Source organism: Mauremys mutica, chromosome 9, assembly GCF_020497125.1.
Source record: "Mauremys mutica isolate MM-2020 ecotype Southern chromosome 9, ASM2049712v1, whole genome shotgun sequence".
Taxonomy (NCBI): domain Eukaryota; kingdom Metazoa; phylum Chordata; order Testudines; family Geoemydidae; genus Mauremys; species Mauremys mutica.
In genome coordinates, this window is record NC_059080.1 from 44,886,605 (window position 1) to 44,906,926 (window position 20,322).

Genomic DNA, 20,322 nt, shown 5'->3' on the forward strand with positions numbered 1-20,322 from the left:
CTACACTTAGGCTTCTCCGTATTCTGCTCCTATTTAAGTCAGCAGGAGCAGAGAGCCCATGCTGAGTGCTTTGGAAAATCTCATCCTAGAATTTTGATCTTCATTAAATTCCATGTGCGAAGCATCAGTAGCTAGGCCTGGCACAAAGGAGCTCTGCAAGCACGATGACTGCTGGGCATGTGTCGCTCTGAATCTACCAGCCTGTTCTATTCCTTAGAAATTGCTAAGGAATGTAAAGGCACCATGCACAGAAACCAAAGCCATTCCAGTTTGATAGCTATGCATGCCTTGCTACAGCTGGCAATTTGTGGCTGAATCTGCCTGTCTGCTGGCACAGACTCATCTCTGAGCAGGTGAGCACCACTCCTGCAGCCTGAAAGGATCCAATTACATTATTGTTTTCCAGCCTGTGTCTGCAAGTGAAACAGGAGACAGAGCTGTGCAGCTGGACCTGAGAAGAACTATTGAACGGTGAGCACTCGTTGGAGAGGGGAGGAAAAAACAAACCAGGAGCATTGTTATTTTTTATGCAAAAATTGGGGATCTATCTGTGATATTTACCTGACCCCCATTATCGCAGTATCTGAGCACCTCACAATTGCTGATGTTTTGCTCTCTGAGGCAGGGCAGTGCTCTTAGCCCTATTGCACAGATGGGAACCTGAGGCCCAGAGAGGCTAAGTGACTTGTCCATGATCACACAGCAATTGAGCCTGGGTCTTCCCAGGCCTAGGCTAGTCCCCTACCCACTGGGTCCTCCTTCTGCTCTAGGGAAGCACTTTGTAGTGCAGACTGCTGCAGGAGAAGTGACATTATGCTTAGAGCTGGTAGAAAAATGGCTGGCAGGGGTTTTCAGTTAGAATGGAAACGTTTCATGGGAATGGGTCAATTTCAACAATATTTTCAACAGGAAAAAGTTTAAACCAATGGTTTCACCTTTCTCATTGTGATGTGACATCAAAAGGCTTCGTGTCAATAAGGCCAAACCAGTGCATTGTGGCTTTATCCTTTTAATCCTTCTCATTCTGATTGGGTCACAGGTTAAGTTCCCTTTAAGCTGCACAGCCGTGTGGCCGTGCAACTGCCTATTAAGCTGGGGCTCAGGACCTACCATGGCGGGAAGAGGTGCCCCTCTGCGCTGGCCAAAGCTTGGACCTTCCACAGCTGCTGGCCCTAGCACGGACCTGCCCCAGACTTGTCACGGCCAGAGGAGAGGAGCTCCTCCCTTGGCTCAGCCCAGCCCCACTGGAGCTGCCACGGCTGGGGAGAGGCACGTCCAGTGATTTCCCTACACGCCCCCAAGGGGGGTGTACACCCCCCCTTAGTTTTCCCAATACCCCCCCCCCAGTTTTGTGAACTAGTTACATGCCAAACCTGATGGCTGAACTTTGCGACTTTGTCCTCACCCACAACTATTTCAGATTTGGGGACAATATATACCTTCAAGTCAACGGCACTGCTAAGGGTACCCACATGGCCCCACAGTATGCCAACATTTTTATGTAAAAGCAGCAAAGGGTCCTGTGGCACCTTATAGACTAACAGATGTATTGGAGCATGAGCTTTCATGGGTGAATACCCACTTCGTTGGATGCATAACATTTTTATGGCTGACCTAGAACAACGCTTCCTTAGCTCTTGTCTCCTAATGCCCCTACTCTACACTGATGACATCTTCAGCATCTGGACCCATGGAAAAGAAGCCCTTGAGGAATTCCACCATGATTTCAACAATTTCCACTCCTGTTCTTTTTGCGGATACAGACTAACACAGCTGCTGCTCTGAAACATGCCAATTTAGTGACTGTTTGGAAATTTGAACTGAAATTGAAACATTAATACACACTTTAAAAGCATATGCAGTGTATGATAAAATACATATATCTGAAAAAGTATAATAGATTTCAAAAGTATGAATGTAGACTAGCTTCCTTATACGGCTGTTTTTTATGACACTGTCAGTGCATTCATTTCGGTGACGTTGGCCAACCTAATAATTTCAAATGATGATTTGTAAGCAAAGTCTAAATGAGCTCTCCCTGACAGCTAATGATGAGCTGGGGGGAAAGGCTTCAGGACCAGATTGTATTTACATTCACACCTAATCTACCTAGGTATCCAGCAAACAGAGCTGTGTTGCCCAAGTGATAGATTTTGGCTGGGGTTGGGTTACAAATCACTTGAATGGGTGGGGGGGGGATGAAATGTTGTTCTTATTGTATGAGTAAAGGTCAGTAGAACTGTACTTAGCCTGTGCTGATTGAGGGCATCAAGAGAGAGGGTGGGGACCTGTCCCTCTTCACTGTTTATTTATGGAGCCTAATCAGCTCTGTCTTTAGTCTTTTGTTCTATTAAGTGACCACTGCAGCTGAAATCACTGATAATCAGGTCTAAGTGCTTAGTCCTGCTGTGGGGACAGTGTTCCTGTGGGTACAGTGTTTTTGTGTAAGAGACAGCCCAGACTGCACTAGCAGTGAGGTTCCCGCACTGAGAGCTCAGCTGAAATCACTGAGAGCTGGGTGGAACGTCATGAGACCAACTTGCAAAGGTCACAGTGGCAGGTGGCAGCAGAAGGTGACTGCTCAGGGCCATTGGCAACAGAGTGGTGGAGTGAACGGTGGCACAACGAATAGCTGTGGCCAGAGTGAACAGTGAGCAGCTGGAGGAACGAGCAAGGTGCCTTCTTGCCCCCCACTTGGGGGGTGTACTCATGTGAAAGCACCTCTGAACTCTGAGTCTCCACTGACCAAGGACAACACCAGTGAGTGGGGTGCGGTGAAGGGAAAAGTGAGGGGCATGTTAAACAAACATTTGTTTGTTGGACTATATTTTAGTGACTTTGCTCTAGAATGCTAGATTTGTGACTGGGAATGGAAACTTATATAAATATCAAGTATCAGAGGGGTAGCCGTGTTAGTCTGGTTCTGTAAAAGCAGCAAAGAATCCTGTGGCACCTTATAGACTAACAGACGTTTTGCAGTATGAGCTTTCGTGGGTGAAGAAGTGGGTATTCACCCACGAAAGCTCATACTGCAAAACGTCTGTTAGTCTATAAGGTGCCACAGGATTCTTTGCTGCTTTTATATAAATATGTTTCCTAGTAGGCCAAGATTTTTAAAATGCATTATTTGCCAAGGTTGTCATCTCACATCATTGCTATCTTGAGAGGTCATTATGTTGGGGAGTTTCTGTATTATTATAATTAATTTTTACATAAGAATGGTCATACTGGGTCAGACCAATGGTTCATATAGCCCAGTATCCTGTCTTCCGACAGTGGTCAAGGCCAGGTGCTTCAGAGGAAATGAACAGAACAGATAATCATCAAGTGATCCATCCCCTGTTGCCCATTCCCAGCTTCTGGCAAACAGACTAGGGACACTCAGAGCATGGTGTTGCATCCCTCCCCATCCCGGCTAATAGCCAATGATGGACCTATTCTCCAGGAATGCATCTAGTTCTTTTTTTAATCCTGTTATAGTTTTGGTCTTCACAGCGTCCCCTGGCAAAGAGTTCCATGGGTTGATTTTATGTTGTGTGAAGAAGTACTTCCTTTTGTTTTTTTAAAACTTGCTGCCTATTAATTTCATTGGTTGAGTGCTAGTTCTTGTGTTATGTGAAGGATTAAATAACATTTCCTTATTCACTTTCTTCACACCAGTCAAGATTTTATAGACCTCTATCGTATCCCCCCTTAGTCGTTTCTAAACTGAAAATTCCCAGTCATTTAAATTTCTCCTCCTATTTCATAACCCTAATCATTTTAGTTGCCCATCTCTGTACCTTTTCCATTTCCAATATATCTCTTTTGGGATGGGGTGACAGGATGTGCACACAGTATTCAAGATGTGGGCATACCATGGATTAATATAGAGGTAACATGATATTTTCTGTCCTATTATCTATCCCTTTCTTAATGATTCCCAACATTCTGTTTGCTTTTTTGGCTGCCGCTGCACACTGAGTGGATGTTTTCAGAGAACTATCCACAATGACTCCAAGATCTCTTTCTTGAGTGTTAACAGCTAATTCAGACTCCTTCATTTTGTATGTATAGGTGAGATTGTTTTCCAATGTGCATTACTTTGCATTTATCAACATTGAATTTCATCTGCCATTTTGTTGACCAGTCACCCAGTTTTGTGAGATCCCTTTGTAACTCTTCACAGTCTGCCTGGGACTTCACTATCTTGAATAGTTTTGTATCATCTAAAATGTTGCCACCTCACTGTTTACTCATTTTTCCAGATCATTTATGAGTATGTTGAAGAGTAATGGTCCCAGTACCGACCCCTCTGGGATACCACTATTTATCTCTCTCCATTCTGAAAACTGATAATTTATTCCTACCCTTTATTTCCCATCTTTTAACCAGTTACTGATCCATGAGAGGATCTTCCCTCTTATTCCATGATTGCTTACTTTTCAAAAGTCAATTTAAATTAAATATATAAAATGTATTTTTTTTAGAAATCTAGACCGGTTATATGTTTTGATGTAACTTGCATTATCCTTATGTTAAATTTGCATTATCCTAACAAAACATTTACTTTATTCATATCTCTTTTATATATCTTATTGGCCCTGACATCCCCCTGTAAATTCGAACACCCCCCCCCCTAATTTCAGTTCCTGGGGAAACTACTGGGCGCGTCTCCCCAGGTCCTGAGCTGTTGCGGCAAGAGAGGGCTGGGGGGAGTCCTCTCTCCCTACCGCAGCCCCAGGGCAGCCTGCACCCCAAACCCCTCATCCCCAGCCCCACCCCTGAGCCTACACCCCAACCCTCTGCCCCAGCCCTGAGCCCCCTCCCACATTCCAAACCTGTCAGCCCCGCCCCCACCCTTGAATTTTGTTATGTATACCAATATAAAGGTGATGTCTCACACAGGCCCTCCACTGAACCCAAGAGCACTGCTGCCTAGCCTGTTCTTGGGGTCTTCTAGCCCCAGACGCACGCAGGCTGTTTCTCTTTCACCTCATGTGCACTTCATCTGCCGTTTCAAAGATTAACAGAACCCCAGGTGTACAGCTGGAGGAGCCTTTCACACAGCTTCTTCTCCTCTCTCTCTTCCTCTCCTCTGAGCACCCCCATTCTTCCCATCATAGGTGCCGACTCCATGGGAGCTCCATCCCTGGAGGACCCATGGAAAAAAATTAATGAGTGCTCGGCCCCCATTGGAAGCCACCTGCCCCCACTCCCCTCCCAGTGCCTCCTGGCCACCTGCTGCCCCACTGATCAGCACCCCCCGCATGGCCTCCCACCCACCACGGTCAGCTGTTTCGTGGTGTGCAGGAGGCTCTGGGAGGGATGGGGAGGAGTGAGAGGGGGCATGCTGGTGGAAGAGGTGGAACTGGGCAAGAAGAAGTGGGGCAGGGGCACTGAGCACCCTTCCCCCGCCCCCGGGCCCAGAGGAAGCCAGCATCTATGCTTCCTGTTCCTCCCTAATATATATCCTCCCATTTACAGAGCCAACTGCCTCATTAGCCCATCATCTGCCACCCAAGTGTCAGTGTCTGGTGGTGGCAGAGGCAAAAGAGGCAAACGTGACCAGATACCCTTTCCATGTTCCAGCACCACAGGTCTGGTTAGCAGCACCATGGGCGTCCTTACAGAAGAGACATCCCGCAGTACTCTGCAAACAGAGCTACAAGTTGTACTGTTTGCAACTGTTGTTGTAAAGTACAGCCGTGATTTGTCATTCAAGGGTGTGTGGTTCCCTAGCCTGGCATGCCCTTGGCAAGCTATTATTAATTGGGAGTAATGATATAGTAATAGTCTCACATGCTGCTCTGTTACTAGTATACGCTGTAGCGGGACCAGGTAGCACAGTGATAGGCACTGTGTGAAAGCACAGCTAGATAATGTACCGTTACTGCAGAACACTGTAGTAATTTTTCCTAGGGAAACGTAAAGGAAGGGGTCTGATTCTCCTCTCAGTCACCCTGACCTTATCCTGGTGTTAGTCTGGTTTACATAAGTGCAACTGAGGCAAGGATCGGGCTCTGAAGGCCTCTGTAACTTCATTCCCCATTTAGATTGGCCTAGCCTTGGTCACTGTCCCAACCTGGGGGGAAGGACTGCAAGGCCCCCAGGAGCTTTCCCTGTCCCATGAAGCCTGATCAGAAGCCAGTGTCATTGCTCCTCAGGCACGCACAGCAGCTGGGGTAAGCTGGGTTGCCATGGAGATGTCCAAAGCAAGTCTAGCAGTGCACTGCAGCACCAGGCCCCAGCCAAGTGGGGAAGCCTGAGAACAAATACAGGCCAGCTCCAAACTTCCTGGTTGGAGAACCGTCAGAAGATTCACCTGGGCTAGTCTTGGAGACCCACCAGCCTTCTCCCTGCAAATAGGAAATCTGCATAGCCCTGGGCAAATCCGTCAGCGTTGAGACAGTGATCTTTCTGCACAGCTACATAGGCAAAGGCTGGTAGGCTGCTTTTCAGAATTTGGGGGGCTCTGATCTGTGGTCTGCTGGCCGACAAGGTAAGCACCGTTTCAAAGATCGAGGAAAGCAAAGTGCAGGGCCGAGCTGTGGTTGCAGTCTATTTCAGTCATTGCATCAGCAGGTGCGTGTAAACCTGTCAACAGCCTAGAGAACTCCTAGGGGGAGAAATAAACAAGGGACAGATAAACTGAGCAGGTTTGTTAACATTCAGAAATAGGGATGCATTTTGTCATAGCATTTTTTATCCAAGAGCACAGAGCAATCATGGTAGATTTAGTAAAAGTCACTGTTTTACGGGGAAATGGTGTGTAAAGTCACAGGAGCACGGTTTATAGTTGGGGGGTGGGTCTACATGGATCCGGCCCCTCGGGGGGGGAGGAGGAAAGGCTTCAGGGGAAAAGGAGGATGAGGAGAAGGACAGGAGAGAAGGGAATGCATGAATGCACCTGACCCAGAGAATGTTAGATTTAGCTCACTTTGTTTCTGCCCTGCTCCTTTTATGAATATTTGAGGGGACTATGGCAAAAGCTGCACCAAAATGGCAGATATTGAAAAGGGAAAAAAAGGAGCAGGAAAGAAACTCTGAGCAAACTATGTGTAACACAGAGTGGTGATTATAGTAGGGTATGTGTATGTATGAGCAGCACAGGAAAGATGAAAAAGATACAGTATAAACCCTCTTGAATTGAGATAATGGGAACGAACATTTTTCGTATGGCATTCAGATGCATTTACATAGCATTTACTGTGATAGCAGCCATTCAGTGATATGTTTTGTAAATGGTGCTTATCATTTATACTCTGTAGATAAGTTTATGAACAGGTTCACCTGATGGGGTTTCCTGTGATATCAGAGGACTGGCCTCAATGACAGCGGCAGGTCCTATGTTCCTACATTTGCCTAGTGTAGCTTTGCTGTGTTTTGCTTTTGTTGTGAGTTTCTTTGGTGGAGAAACCTGCTATACCTGACAGCTTAAAAGAAAATGGAACTATGGGAAGTTAGAAAAGCCAAGGACTGCAGAACAAACAAAGCTCTGTTTCAGGATCACTGCTGTGAGGAGGAACATAGTGACAGCACTTGTTTTACTGTTGTTTAAAGAGACTGGAGAAGATTTCAGAAGAACCCACATGTAGGGTGCCGACAGCAAGTGTCGAGACAGGGAGTGGGGGGGTAATAGGAGCCTCTATAAGAAAAAGACCCCAAAATCAGGACTGTCCCTATAAAATCGGGACATCTGGTCACTCTACCCACATAGAGGTTTGTCCTTTGCTCTCACTGCCCCCTGTGACCTCCCCAGGAGTTTTCCAGGCTCCTCTCAACATCTTCCTTCCTCCCTTCCTCCATCTCTGCTCCCTCTTCAGGCCCCTTCCTCCATCTCTGCTCCCTCTTCAGGCCCCACTGCTTGTGCAAATCACCTTGTGCGGGAGGGGCCCCGCTGACAGCGGATGTGTGACAAGCCCCCCAGGGCCCGATTAACCTTTTGTGGGCAAAGCGCCAAACATACGGTATTTGTGGGCCCCCATGGAGGCAATGGAGGTCAGTCCCCAGCAGGGGCGGCTCTAGCCATTTCGCCGCCCCAAGCACGGTGGCACACCGCAGGGGGCGCTCTGCCGGTCGCCGGTCCCGTGGCTCCGGTGGACCTCCCGCAGGCGTGCCTGCGGATGCTCCACCGAAGCTGCGGGACCAGCGGACCCTCCACAGGCACGCCTGCGGGAGGTCCACCGGAGCTGCCTGCCACCCTCCCAGCGACCGGCAGAGCACCCCCCGCGGCATGCCGCCCCAAGCACGCGCTTGGCATGCTGGTGCCTGGAGCCGCCCCTGGTCCCCAGAGCAAGGGGCCAGCAAGAGGCAATGAGGCATGGCATGGCAGGGGTGGCCCTGCTCTGCCCAGTGAGAGGGTACTATTTACAAACCAGCAGACACCTAGTGGCCTGCCACACCACACAGCCTGTGCTCCCAGCACTCCCGACTCCCTATGCCCAGAGGCCCCCCCAGACCCACTATATCCAGTGCCCCCCAGACCCACCCACAAATGCACAGTGCCCTGCACAACACCACCCCTGCCCACAGCCCCACCACAACTGCCCAGCACCCCCCCACAGAACCTCCATTCCATAGTGCCCCAACACACACACACATCCTCCCTGCCCCTTCACAGCCCAGCACTCCCTTCATGCCCCCCACAGACCCACTCCCTACCTCCCAGCTGCACTCCCCGGCCTTGCTGGGAGGCAACTGTGTCTGCCAGGCTGAGCCAACAGCATAGCCATGGCTGGTCCCAGGGCCAGGAATCACTCTGGTCCCTCGGGAATAGCATGATCAGCCAGGTCAGGACCTTCCCCGGCCAGGGTCCTTCAAGATGCACACATATATGGAGATATGCCTATCTCATAGAAGTGGAAGGGACCCTGAAAGGTCATTGACTCCAGCCCCTGCCGAGTACTGATTTTGCCCCAGATCCCTCTAGGTGGCCCCTTTAAGGATTGAACTCACCTGGGTTTAGCAGGCCAATCCTCAAACCACTAAGCTATCGCTCCCCCCTTGCCTGGAGGGGCCCAGCCATGCCCTCCACACTGTTCCCCCCCCCACATACCTGGCTGAGACTGGCCAGGATTCTGCACCAGTCCCAGGTGGCTCAGCTCCAGGGAGACAGGTGGTAGGAAGCAGAGACTGCCCAGAGTGGGAGGAGCCCTTGGCCAGCCAGCAGGTAGGCCAAGAGGAGCAAGTGGTGGGAGGGGGGAGCAGTGCAAGTGGAGCAGGCCGAGGCCCCTTCTCAGCATGGGCCCTGGCTCCATGAAGCCACTGGAGCTACTGTAAACCCAGCACTGCTTTTGCCCAGGGCACCAGTTCAAGTCCAACCAGCACTGTGAGTGGCTGAAACACATGAATGTGTGATGGGAAAGGGGTCAGTGGTGTTCCTCACAGTGGGCAGTAGTTGGCCCCCTCCCTTCATGGCAGCCTCAGCAGAGCCAAAGACTAGATGGGGTGTGGAGACAGAACATACCTCTCGCCTTAACTGGGGTCTCTGCAGGACAGAGCTTTGGTGCACTGCAGTGGTCGCCAAGCAAGCTTACCTATACCTATCTCCTAGAACTGGAAGGGACCTCAAAAGGTCATCAAGTCCAGCCCCCTGTCTTCACTAGCAGGATCAAGTACTGATTTTTGCCCCAGATCCCTAAGTGGTCCCCTCAAGGATTGAACTCACAACCCTGGGTTTAGCAGACCAATGCCCAAACCACTGTTCCATTGAGACATGGGGGCATTGGCATGAGCTGGCACTTGGTCTGTTGACATCACAGTCACACTGAAAACCAGCCGCAGTGCAAGCTTCCTGAACACCAACCCCGACCAATAAGCCTCAACCCTGCCCTGGAGAGGCCACCTCTGTTGGTGAAGCGTGGCCCATTCATAGAATCATAGAATCATAGAATCTCAGGGTTGGAAGGGACCTCAGGAGGTCATCTAGTCCAACCCCCTGCTCAAAGCAGGACCAAACCCAACTAAATCATCCCAGCCAGGGCTTTGTCAAGCCTGACCTTAAAAACCTCTAAGGAAGGAGATTCCACTACCTCCCTAGGTAACCCATTCCAGTGCTTCACCACAATTCAATCCTTGGCCTTTCAGCTAAAATTGCCAACAATGGGAATTAGTGTCATAGTGGTTTCTGTGATGTAGCTCCTAGCCACTGGACTGAGCCCAGCAAATCCCTTCACACAGGCCCACTAAGCAACTGCTGTCAGAGAGCCACAACATTCAATCCCTCCTGGCCTGGTGCAGATTCAAACCAATGATGTAGAGGTGAAAGGCTCCAAATCCTGTTACCAGCACCCTTCCCCTTCCAATCCCTGTCATCAACACAACCACACAATTAGCATAAAATTGAGAGTAACCTCCCTCAGTCGTGAAACAGAAAGCATGCGGACTTGGTTGACATCTCTAACATGGTAACCTGAGGTTTTGCTTCTCCTTCTAGCTTGAACGCTGGTTGAGACAATGGAGAAGTATGAGCAAATACTAACCATAGGCAGGGGATCGAGTGCTGAGGTCTTCCTGATGAGGAACACAGAGACAAAGAAACTGTTTGCTGGGAAAAAAATCAAGACAGATCCATCAAAGAAAATGAGAACCAAAGAGGCAGTGCTTCAGGAGGTGACCATCCTGGGCAAACTCAAGCACCCCCACATTGTAACCTGCCATGAGCACTTCTTTGAGGAGGAACATATGTTCATCATCCAGGATTACTGTGATGGTGGCTCCCTGGATGACCACATTAAGATGAGGAAGGAGGGGTACTTTCCCGAGAACACAGTCATGGAATGGTTTGTGCAACTAGCTATGGCTGTTCAGTACATCCATTCCATAAAGATCCTGCATCGAGATATCAAAACATCCAATGTGTTTCTCACTAAGAAAGGGATGGTGAAACTGGGGGACTTTGGCATTTCGAAGGTCATGAACAGCACCCTGGACATGGCAAGCACTTTTGTAGGCACACCCTATTACTTGAGCCCAGAGCTCTGCGAGGATGTGCCGTACAGCTCCAAGTCAGACATCTGGGCGCTGGGATGTGTTCTCTTTGAAATGTGTGTCTTAAAGCCACCCTTTGATGGAATAAATCTGGTCAGCTTGTTTTACAAGATTGTGAAAGGCGAGTATGCTGCTGTGCCAGAGTGCTATTCTGAGCCCCTGCATGGCTTGATCCAAACCATCCTAGAGAAGTGCCCAGGAAAGAGACCCAGTGCCAGCAGCATCCTCAACATCCTTTATGTCCAGCAACACCTCAAGCTTTTCCTTCTTCACCAAGAATCCCAGCTCTTCAAGCAGCACCATCTGGCAAAGCTCCATGAGGCGGACAACACAGATCCCCTCCCACCCACACCTCAAAGTAAGACACTGTTAGCTCACCAAGTGAGGGGAGCCTTAAGGCCAAAGTCAGCTCCACCGTATGTCAGCACACACAGTCCAGAGCTTTATGAGCCAGAGGAGCTCTCCAGCATTCTAGGCAGCAGCTCAGATTACTCTGAAGACTTTGAGCATGAAAGCGTGTCTTCCACTGAGGAGAACTTAGAAGATGACATACCCATTCCACCTCTGATCAAGGAGGTGCCAAGAGAGATAGGTAAGAGCTGGGTACTGCCCACTGCTGGGGAGAGTCTACTGAACTAGTCTGTCCTATGCTTCTAAATACCATGAAATAATGGGTCCATGAAATAATGGGTTCAAACAGTAAGTGACATCAGAGAGCCATCAGGGAACACTGGGTGTAGGAGGGGAGGAAAGGCTCCGGAGACCAGGCTGAAATCCAAGAAATGGGAAAGAGGGAAGTGTGATATTTTGCTGGTTTGTTTTTATTTGTTGGGGAGAGAGGAAAGGGAGCAGTCCTGCTAGGCCCCCAGCCCTGGTTCTTGACTTTTTTGCCTGTGCAGAATGGGAGGTTTTTGTTATTATTTTACTGCAGTAAAAAGGCTGGTTCCTAAACCCTGACAACCATCACTTGCATATACAGATGTAGTATCTCAGGAGATTAAGGGCTTTGTATTAAGAAGTGCCTCTAGTTTTCTTTCTGAAACATTACACATGTGCATTTGTTTGCATAAACCTCACATTTGTACATGCAAATAGGCATCTGAGCATTCAGGGCAAGTAATTGTGAGCCTAACTACACACTTACCAGGCACAAAGTTAGAGGCACCTTTGAAGGTGGCTGGAAATTTGTCCTTAAATATACAGCTACAGACACACCCCAAACAGCTGCCTTCCCACATCATATTGAATTTCATAGCCATACTGGAAATGCTCAGACCTGGACTCAATATTAGTTTTGTCATAATTACAAGGGAAAACTATAATTTCAAGTGTTTTCAAATTCAGAACCCAAATATGAAATGTAGGGTTGATGCAGACACATACAACTGCATGTACATCCATGCATGAACTGCATATCTTCAGGATGGGAAGCACATGGCTTTCATATCGACCTTCAGGTCTTGTGTGCAATCGGAACCAAGCACCTCTTGCAGTCTGAGCAAAAGTCTTACCTCTAGCATGCCTCTGCTAAAATTAGAGGTGTCATAAATTTCATGGTATTTTTTTTTCTGCCACCAGAGGTTCATACCAGGAGCTCTGTAACCAAGAGCCTCATCCTTAAGCTGCTAGGGCAGCAATAAGGCCGCCAGGCCAGCCATAAGAGTACTTTTATGTTCAAAGAGCAGCTGACTCTTAGGTTCTGCAGGTTCTTGCTCTGTCAGGCTAATTAAACAATCCTAAACATGCCTCTGCCATCCTGGATTTCCTCTGCAATAAAATATCCAGGCAACCGCTTTGGCTTTAATTCTGTTGGAACATTACACAGAACTGAAGGGCTGGCTTGAGACATGTGATTTCTGCATTCCCTCCTGCCATGACCTGAATCTGAGGTGACAGCTGTGCTATATAGAGGGCACAGAGAAATACTCCAGTCCTTGCCCTTTTAACCTTGGAACCACCAAACATTTCAGCTAACAACACTGTGGTGGAGCCAGCAGTTGGCTAGAATGACCTCTCAGGGAGGTGCTGGCAGCACACTGTGAAACCATGAACCATACAATATAGTGTATTGCAAAGTTACTAGGCACTGCTAAATAACTACACCTATAAGTTCAAGGGGCATAGAAAGGGGCCCCAGAAAAGCCCATGGGCAATTCTTTTGCACTGTGTGAACTTTAAAAAAAAAGGCTAAGCATTTCCCTTGACATTTTGTATAAAAATAAGGACTAGTCAGATTACTCTTACAGAGGCATATAGCGCTGACTATCCTATGTGCCAGCCCATGACGCCAGCCACAGTGGCCAACCGTGCAAGGGGAGTCTGTGGCGTCCCTAAGGGACATGGTGCCTCAGTGCACCTAGGTCTGGGAGGCAGTGCCAAGCCTCTCGGCGTTTTCCTTGGCTAGTACAGCTCTGCATTGCCCGCAGTGCAGGGACATGCATTATAGGCACAAACTGAGCCCTATTTAAGTAAAAATAAATATGTAACCCAACTTTTTCCCTAAGCTGGGTATATAAGCAATAAGTAGTCACAGCTCATTATGGGCTGTATAAGGCCTAACCCTGCAAGTGGTTACTACCATGTACATCTATACTCCTGTGCAGAAGCACATGATTCCAGGATGAGGGTGAGGACACCCAAACAACCTCATAATATTCTAGAGGTTTGCTGTCTAGGCTATAAAGAGCTTTGTACCAGGCACACTTTTCCATCAGTTAGAACTAGACAGACCCATGCATACAACTTTGACTCTGCTCCCCAACCTGACCTACAACATCCCTTCTTAACCTAGTCCTGCCCCTCCTCGCAACACTCTCTGCCAATGCACCTCAAGCCTGGCCTGCTGCCGCCTCTGCTATTGCAGGCAGGCATTAGGGAGAGCTAGCCATGCAAAAATGGCTGGTGGCTTTAGAATGAGGTAAAGTCAGATCTAGGATAAGATCAACCAAGTGGATGTTTTTACTGGGGACTTAACCAGGATATAAACTAGAGACAGGTCTGAACCAGAGCGCCAGATTTGGACACCTGGAACTTAGAGGGAGCTAAAATTTGGACGTATACCCAAATTTGAATCTGCATCTCAGGACAATCTCTGGTAGACACCAGTGTTGTCATAGAAAACCCACTGCATTAAGCCCCTGCTCTGTCTGACATGTGTCTTCTTTCCTTTGTTGCAGACCAGTGCAGCTCTCCTGACAGACTATTACCCTCCAGCCCTCTGATCACAGAGTTACAAGGTACCGTCACATGTCCTGTCTGCACAATCTCTGAAACCCAGGGCAATGAAAACCCAGATCAGGACTTTCACGAAGGCATGCATGATCTTGGTCAGACACAATATAACCCCCAAGCCAAAAGTGTGCCCACCTTTCGTTTTTGCACACAGTGCGTTGTTGTACAGCTGGGTTTATGCTGGGAACAGATGTGGAAAAGACAAAATATAGCCAGGAAGATGGTTCTGGAGTATGCCTGAGAATGTCAGGGCAGAGCCCCAGTGTCATGAGAGTCCAAGCTCCGCTTTGCAATCCCCTTGTGCAAGTCAGAGAACATTCAGAGAACACCCAGCCCTCTGGCTGATTAATCAAACCCAGCCCAAACTGGAAATTCTTTCATCTTGTTACAAAGTGGCTTCCTGCACTGAAAATCTTGGTGTTCTGACACAAGTTGCATAGGTCAGGGGTCCTCAACCTTTTCCTTTCTAAGCCACCGCCCCCTCCCCCCCCACACACACACACATAGGCGCTGACTCCGTGGGTGCTCTGGGGCTGGAGCACCCTTGGGGAAAATTGGTGGGTGCTGAGCACCCACATGCAGCTCCCCACCCTGCCCCAGCTCGCCTCCGTTCTGCCTCCTCCCCCTCCCCTGAGCACGCCACTTCTCCCCCTAGCTCCCAGCTCTTCTCGCCACGAAACAGCTGTTTCTTGGTGGCAAGTGCTGGGCAGGACAGGGGAGCAGGGGGAGCACGGTGTGGGGGGAAGAGGCAGGGCTGGGGATTTCGGGAAGGAGTCCAATAGGTGCAGGGAGGGGGCGGAGTTGGGGCGGGGACTTTGGGGAAGGGGTTGGAATGGGGGCGGGGCAGGGGCAGGGCATGGGTGGAGCCGGGGTGGGGCGGGGGGGCGCAAGCACTCACCAGTGCTGGAAAAAGTTGGCGCCTATGCACACACATATGCTATAAAAACTCCATGGCCCAGTTGTGCCACAACAAAGGGTTTTCTGCATATGAAAGCCAGGGCACTGTTAGGAGGTCACAAGCAGGGCAATTGCCTGGGATCCCATACCACAGGAGGGCACCACAAAGCTCAGGCTTTGGCTTCAGCCCTGCATTGTGGGGCTGGAGACCTGGGCTGCAGTCCTGCACAGTGGGACTTTGGCTTTCTGTCCTGGGCCTAATGAGTCTAACGCTGACCATGCGTCGTGGACCCCCTGAAACCTGCTCACGGCCCCCGAGGGGGCCCCGAGCCTCTGGTTGAGAACCACTGGCATAGGTCACTGGCAAACACATGCCTTCTGGGGGAGCGAGCTAGTCCTGCCCTCTCAGGGTGTATCTCAAGTAGGGTAGCAGGGAGGCCTCATCCCACACCTCTCTGGCTTTGTTGGGGAGGTGTGCAGTCCTGGCATGAGACATGCACAGGGCCTCTCCCCAGCTTCACTGAGGCCATTCCCTGTGCAAGGGCCTAAGGTCTGTGTAATGTGGTATGGAGACAGGGCGTGGCACTGGGCCAGGGTGTGAAGGGTGGTGAGGTGTGATGTGCATGTGTTAGGAGGTATGTGTTGTGTTGGGGCACAAGGTTGTGTGTGTTGAGGAGGTGCTGTGTAGGGGCAGGTGATGGTGTGTGTGACATGCCAGGAGAAGTGAGTGTGTTGAGGGGGAGTGTGGAGTTGGGCACTGAGGTGGGTGCAGCGTGTGTGCAGAGCAGCAGGTTGAGTTGTGTATCGTGGGGTGGGGGGGTGCAGAGGAGCGTGTCATGTGACTCTATCCAGAGAACAGCACCAAGAGTAGCCTGAGACCGTATTAATGCCCTTGGGGCTCCCCTGCCCCTCCCGCTGCAGAGTGGAAGGATGAGGCGGAGCTGACTGATTACCGTGATGATTTTGAGGAGGTTGAGGAGACCAGCCTGGAGGAGGTGGTGAGCAACGCTCGCTGCGTGATCAAGGTGCCAGCTGACGAGGCATTCCAGGAGGAACAGATGGATCACCAAGGGTCTGCTGCTCTCTCCTCCACCCTGAAGACTTTGCGGGAGACATGCAAAGGTGAGGAAACATTGGAAAGCCAGTAAATGCACTAGAGACTACTAATCTTCTTGCCTTTCCATACTAACTGCAGGCCTGCAGGGGACGGACAATGAGGCTAGGCTCATCTGATTCCTGGGCTTCTGCTTTGCAGGAGACAAGCTGAGCTGTGAAAAAGGTCCTCAGCTTTTTCCATGCTGTGAAGGAATTCAACTACCCACAACCTCTCTCCTTCACACACGTTGTCCCAGAATCCTTTGCAACATTCCACACAGGGCACGGGAGTAGTGACCCCTAGGCTCAAAAGCTCAACATTAGCCTGAGGCCCCGGGTGGGAAGTAGGAATGGGGAGTGACTCCATCCACCTCCCTAATGCTACTGTTGGTACCTTCTGGGGGGCTCTGAGACACGTCTTTGGCCCATTCTTTCTGCTAGGTCTGCCAGAGAGGGTACGGTAACACTTAGCACAATCCATCCCCAGCACAATTACTGTACACACTTGAAACCAGTGAACTTCCTGACCACCCCTTAGGTAGCTAATCATCATTATCTCCATTTCACAGCTGGGGAAACTGAAGCCAAAAAGTCATGTGACACACCCCAAACTGCACAGTGCATCAGGGCAAAGCTGAGACTAGACTGCAGCCTGGCTAATTCCTTCCCATCATCCTGATGTGGCATCAGCTGTCCCTGCCATACTAAGTGCAAGTACTGTAGACATCTATCTACCAGAAAGTGGCATGAGATCTAGAAATACTACTGAATGGCCAATGGGCAGTGTCAGCCTTCAGTCCCTAGTCAGCTGGGCTAGGTTTGAACAAGTGAGGTGAGAAGCAAGGTTCCATACCACATTGCCCAACTCTGAATATACCAGTCTGGGGTCATCTGAACTCATTTCTTTGTCACTTTCCTGCAGGTGAGGCTGGACCTTCTCTGTATGATGAAATCACAGGTCAGGCCCAGTTCACCCCTGAGGATCTGCAGCCTCATTTTGAACATCGAATGGGCCCTGACCACCTGGAGACCTGCTATCTGTTCCTCAGCTTGGACCAGGAAACAGCTTAGTCCAGGCCTCTTCATGGAGACAGCCTGAAGGAAGAGAGTTTAGCTGAAGATACAAAGTGGTGTGCTGCTGAGTGTTGTTCCGGATTGGCAAATAATGTTGCCTGATGGCCAATGCTGAGTTTTTACTCCTTGCTTGGTATATAAGAATGGCCATACTAGGTCAGACCAATGATCCATTTAGTCCAGTGCCCTGTCTTCCAACAGTGGCCAGTGCCAGGTGCTTCAGAGTGCTCCATCCCCTGTTATCCACTCCCAGTTTCTGGCAATCAGAGGTCTAGGGACACTCAGAGCATGGGGTTGAATCCCTGACCATCTTGTTAATAGCCATTGATGGACTATCCTCCCTGAATAGGATCACAATAATATAAAGCACTGAGCCTGCTGGAATCCTGCTGCAGAGATGGAGTGCAGAAGGAGGGTGCAGAGGCATAGGTGCAGTTACTACGGTATCACTTTCCGATGCAAAACTAGGGTTTATCATTTCCAAACTACATTTTCATTTGCCCTTGGATTATTTTTTTGGCCCAGGAGATGGAGCTATAGGAAGTAGCACAATATAAATAAAGGTTTGTGACAGACATTAGAAGGCTTGACAGCTCTGGGCACTGAAGTACATGGTATAAACAGAAGGCTCAGTCAGCAGTGTGGAAATATAGACTCTTCAGCAAGTCTAGTTCACTTGCTAATCCTGAAGTCTCTGAAAACTCCCCAGTCCCTGTCTATCTTGTGCCACAGCCAAATGCTGATCCACAGAGTCAGAAACTCTAACTAAGCCCAGAGCTGTAACTGTAATAGGTACCACTTCCCTGGCAGCACAGTTTTGATCTGGTCCACTACATCCTTTTATGGGATTTGTGTGAAATGATGGAATATGAGAGCTAGTCTTCCCTCTTTCTTATCTTCAGACTAGAGTCCCATTGCCAGCTGATCACCTAATGCTTCTGTGATTTCTTAGTCAAGCTGAAGTTCTGAAGTGGCAAGAGTCTCATAGGTAACATATGCCATCTCTGCGATCAAAATGTCTGCGGACACATCTGCATGGATTGCCTCCCACAACCCATATTAAAAAGGGCAGGGTCACATTTCTATCTGAACTTTGTGTACCAAAGATTCCTTTTAATGAAAGAGATTAGAGGAAACATATGTAGCAATTCCACTTTGACAGAACTCTCATGCACTCATTAGGGAGTGGAACTCATAGGCAGTGTTCCCTGGGCCTAGTGCTGGTGGAGCTCATGACTATGCTCATCCCCAGACCCCACAAGTGGTTGTTTATTGGTAACAACATCAGCACAGCTGAAATGGGAGGCGTGTGCAGAGAGGAAGGGGCAGGGGAAGGGTGGAGGTCAGAGGCTGCACATGGTTGTTGGTATTGCTGCCAGGTCTGCCCAAGAGATCCTTATTAAGGATTAGAAAGGAACAGGAAAAGCCTTATAAAACAAAATATTAATGCAGCATTGCCAACCCCAAGTGTTCAAACATTGTGAGTCAGGCCCAAAAAATCATGAGCATTTAAAAAACAACTTTGGAGTCTTATTTGCCTTTAGAGTTCACATTTGCAAGCCCAGACACTTACCTTTTAATGAAAGCTAAGATTCTCACATAATGTCCCAACTCCAAGACTGCGGTGTGTGTGTGTGTGTGTGTGTGTGTGTGTGTGTGTGTGTGTGTGTGTGTGTGTGTGTGTGTGTGTGTGTGTGTGTGTGTGTGTGAAAATAGTCACCAAATATCATAAGAGTTGGAAACACTGTAAAAAGGAATTTTTGAAAAACATCCTGTCCATGCTATTTAAAGGGTGCTCTGTCAGAAATCTGAATGTTTTAAAACAACTTAACAATGTCCCTTTAAATCTGAGATGGCTTTGAACAGCTATGACCATGGGCACACACAGTTACTGCATTTAACATGAAAATAAAGCTAAAACTCAGACTGAGTTGCTGATTAATAATAGCAGTTCTGCTCTATCTCCTCTGAAACTCTCAATAGAGAAGAAAGGAAACACCAAAGCTTTCAGTATCTTTATTCTTTCCTACTCCATTCAGCTTTTGCAGTATTGTTATAATCGTGTTGGTCCCAGAATATGAGACAGAAAAGGCTAGCTCCTGTTGGTGAAAGACACAAGTTTTCAAGCCTCACAGAGCTCTTCTTCAGGCCTGGAAAAGGTAATCAGAGTGCCACAGCTAAATATGAGGTGGGAGATATTATTAATTATAAGGGGTTAAGATATGTTGCAAGCAATCACTTATTCCAAATGCTATATTCTATCAGACAAAGATCTAGGCAAATAATTTCCAGTTAACTTCTACAAATTTAACTTCTACAAAGTTAAATTCTACAAATTTACTCTATGTTTCTGCTTGCAAAATATCCATGACCCACTCCTTATTTACTTAATTAAATTAGTTATTCAAACTGTGGAAGTTGGAAAAAAAGCAGACATCTTAGTCTTCCAGGAAGAGCAAGAATCAGGCTAATTCCAATAGCTAATAACGCGAGACTTCCAAGCAGGGCCTGGGCGAGTGGAAAAGAACTGTAAGAGATTCTGTTTTTTGACCTTGTGTTAGATAAGAATGGAACACAGACTGTAGCAGAAATTGCTGAGGAAAGTAAGATATCAGGAAGGAATATGTATAAACAAAATGCAGTTGTTGATCTGTATGTAACAAAAGGTATAAATGCTTGCCCTAATTGTTTATCTTTTGGGAGACCTGCCATTGTGCATTCCCCCCCTTGCAATATTGCTTGAGAATAAACTGCCTCTGACATGTTGCAACCAACCTCAGAGTGAGGACTCATTTTTTCTCCCACAATTTGGTGCCGTGACTCAGGGTACGTCTACACTACAAGACTATTTCGAATCTACTTAATTCGAATTTGTGGAATCGACCTTATGAAGTCGAATTTGTGTATCCACACTAAATACACTAATTCGACTGTCTGAGTCCACAGTAACGGGGCCAGCGTCGACTTTGGAAGCGGTGCACTGTGGGAAGCTATCCCACAGTTCCCGCAGTCCCCGCTGTCCAGTGGAATGCTGGGTAGAGCCCCCAATGCCTG

General features: G+C 48.5%; 1 protein-coding gene across 6 annotated transcripts; it reads left to right on the plus strand.

The window, feature by feature from the left end:
- The first annotated feature begins 376 nt into the window (after window positions 1–376).
- LOC123377060 (serine/threonine-protein kinase Nek1-like) lies at window positions 377–20,016 on the plus strand. Of its 6 annotated transcripts, none has more exons than XM_045029467.1 (5): window positions 377–471; window positions 10,418–11,563; window positions 14,148–14,207; window positions 16,021–16,221; window positions 17,117–20,016. In XM_045029467.1, exons 2-5 carry the CDS (start codon window positions 10,438–10,440, stop codon window positions 17,263–17,265), a joined length of 1,536 nt encoding a protein of 511 aa, XP_044885402.1. In that variant the 5' UTR covers window positions 377–471; window positions 10,418–10,437; the 3' UTR covers window positions 17,266–20,016. The 6 variants fall into 6 exon arrangements, 5 of the variants coding, with proteins under 5 accessions (XP_044885402.1, XP_044885401.1, XP_044885403.1 ...); XM_045029466.1 differs by lacking the exon at window positions 377–471 and adding an exon at window positions 6,264–6,425; XM_045029468.1 differs by lacking the exon at window positions 377–471 and adding an exon at window positions 9,097–9,151.
- Window positions 20,017–20,322: the final 306 nt, after the last annotated feature.